Below are 3,009 nucleotides of genomic sequence, written 5' to 3' on the forward strand. Positions count from 1 at the left end.
GAAAAGATTAAGAAATTGAGAAAAGTAATTAGAGAGAAGCATAAAAGCTTAGTCAATTTTGAAAGGCGATCGGAGGAATATAATAGGAAAACGCTCTCCCCGTTGATAGAGCCCATAATTGAACTGGGAAAAAACAAATTCTCACACTCTGGTGTAAAACCAAAAAAGGTAGAAGTAAAAGAGGAGAGTATGCAAATTGATGATAATGGAGAGGGGGATGAACAGAGTTATGAGAGTTCAACAGACAATTTTTTAAGCTTGACTAAATTTGAAAACAGTTTACTTGGTTCTAGCAGAAACGATGATGTGCTGTCACAATATCTAAAAACGTTTCATGCGGAAAAATTGAATAATTCAATCAGTTATGGAATTTCATATAATTCTAAAGATGATGTGTATTATATTGGAAATCAGCAAGTAATATTCGATAACGGCTATATAGATATTAATAATGAAAGATTGCGTTTAACACATGGTCTACTTGAGTTATTATTCAGTGCGAGACCAAACTCAAATCTTTATAATGAGAGAGATCTGGATAAGTATAAAAAAATCTTAACACTTACAGGTATACATTTAGATCGAAGAGGCTATGTTAAACGAAATCAGGGAATTAAATCGCAAATGATTCAAAAGTTATTTCCCAGTAAAAAAATTAGTAAAAAGAAGGGTTGGGGTTCATTGAAATTTGCAAAAAAAAATTCTCATGATAGAATTTATCAATACTTTGATAATTTTGACAAATTAGTGGAAAGATTAAATTTACTCTATTCCTCAAAAGCTAGTGGCAACAGCGGGCATGATGTGGAGATTGCGTCTATAATTGAAGAGCTAAAAGAAGCAAAATTAATTGTTTAGTGTCACGATGACTCTACATCGATTCGGACGAATTGATACGGCTAGCGGAGCTCTTGCTAATCTTACGTGTGATATTGACTCGATAACACAGAAGATAATCGAATCGATAAATCAACAAGGAATCAGCGAAGCTGTGAAATTTTATTTAGATTCGCAAATAACCAAACTCGTTTCGGAAAATACATAGAATATTGGAGTGAGCATAATTGAAAGAGAATATATTCTAAGTACATTACAAAATTTCAGTGCTAATATCGATAAAGCTATTGCAGAGAGAACACTAAATTTAGAATCTGCTCTAGGAGAAGTGAAAACTTCAACAGAAAGCTTTTCATCTCAGTTGGTCAGTATTAACAACGATAAAGTTGATAAAGCTTATTTAGATGAGAAATTAAAAGCCATATCAGATAAAATTAAGAATTTGGAGGTGCTGGACAGAAACTATCTCAATACTAAATTGAAACAACTCAGTACAGAAATTTTTACTAAAGTAAATGAAACACAGCCATCGGCAATTGATAAGCAATATTTAGAATCTACTTTGCAGAAATTGATTAGTTCTTCATTAACAAAGGAAGAGTTTGAAAAACGATTATCTGAAATGGCAAGTGCAATGAAAGCTAATATTATGGAGGGAATTGAACAGTTCATTACAAAAGATGCTATTGCTATTCTGATTAATCAAATTGCAGAAAAGTATGCAACTAAAAATGATATAGGAGATTTTATTAAGAAAAACGAGATGGGAGTCGCTGTGAAAAGGGTTTGTGATGAAATAGCTGAGGCAATTAAAAATTCGGAAGAGGGTACTGTCATGAGACTGCAATGTTCGGCTCCATTCATTGAGTACCTAAGTTTATTCATTCACAGAATCGCACTTGACATTGTATCCAAATATGCCGAGGTGTCTTTCCACATGAATTGGATTGAGGCAAAAGATCATAACCTTTCCGAACATCAGGTAGTGCAAATTATTACAGAAAAAATGGATTTGGTCAAATATAAAGACTTTATATTGGGTCAGAAAACATAAAATCTTGAGTTGTGTGAGAGAGAGTGAACGATATGTTGTTTCAGCCTAGATGACCGTGATTGATTGTATAAACACTTGTGTGAGTGAAGTAACCTGCAGTTTCAAATTACACCCTGGACATTTTTGACTATATCGATAAATCTTGTAAAAGGATGTGTGAGAGAGAGTGAACTTTAACACCTCTTCTTCTTCCTCCTTGCCTTTTTCCCATTATTTGGGGTCGGCTCTCCTTGATCTCAGTCTCCAGTTCGAACGATCCTGGGTCGTCTGATTTGTCAGGTCCAACTGCTTCATATTTCTATGAACTAAACCTAGCCATGTGAGACGGGGTCTGCCTCTGCCCCTTGGCTGTGTCTCCATATCAAGTACCTTCCTTGTCATGTGATTGGGTGAACGTCTATTTACATGTCCATACCAGCGCAACCTTCCTTCCATTATCTTCTCATAGACTGGTGCCACCCGGAAACTGCCCCGAACATGTGTGTTCTGAATGTGGTCCAGTCTAGTCACACCCCCTGCCCATCTCAGCATTTTCATTTCAGCGGAATGGAGTCTATCTTCTTGCTGGTTTTTCAGGGGCCAACACTCACTTCCATATAGCATTGCTGGTCGCACTGCAGCTTTATACACTTTTCCCTTGATGGGCAAAGGCATTCTTTTGAGTGAACTTTAACACCTATAGTTTCAAATTTCACACCCTAGACATTTTTAATTATATCAATGAATCTTGTAAAAGGATGTGTGAGAGAGAGTGAACTTCGACACCTATAGTTTCAAATTTCACACCCTAGACATTTTTGACTATATCAATAAATCTTGTAAAAGGATGTGTGAGAGAGAGTGAACTTTAACACCTATAGTTTCAAATTTCACCATAGACATTTTTGACTATATCGATAATTCTTGTAAAAGGATGTGTGAGAGAGAGTGAACTTTAACACCTATAGTTTCAAATTTCACCATAGACATTTTTGACTATATCGATAAATCTTGTAAAAGGATGTGTGAGAGAGAGTGAACTTTAACACCCATAGTTTCAAATTTCACACCCTAGACATTTTTGACTATATCAATAAATCTTGTAAAAGGATGTGTGAGAGAGAGTGAAGTAACTTTAA

At 35.3% G+C, this 3,009-nt stretch overlaps 1 protein-coding gene across 1 annotated transcript; it reads right to left on the reverse strand.

Moving 5' to 3' along the window:
* Nucleotides 1-2,101: 2,101 nt before the first annotated feature.
* LOC120354671 lies at nt 2,102-2,545 on the reverse strand. The gene has a single exon (XM_039442067.1). The coding sequence runs from the start codon at nt 2,543-2,545 to the stop codon at nt 2,102-2,104; it is 444 nt and encodes a 147-aa protein (XP_039298001.1).
* Nucleotides 2,546-3,009: the final 464 nt, after the last annotated feature.

Source organism: Nilaparvata lugens, chromosome X, assembly GCF_014356525.2.
Source record: "Nilaparvata lugens isolate BPH chromosome X, ASM1435652v1, whole genome shotgun sequence".
Lineage (NCBI taxonomy): Eukaryota > Metazoa > Arthropoda > Insecta > Hemiptera > Delphacidae > Nilaparvata > Nilaparvata lugens.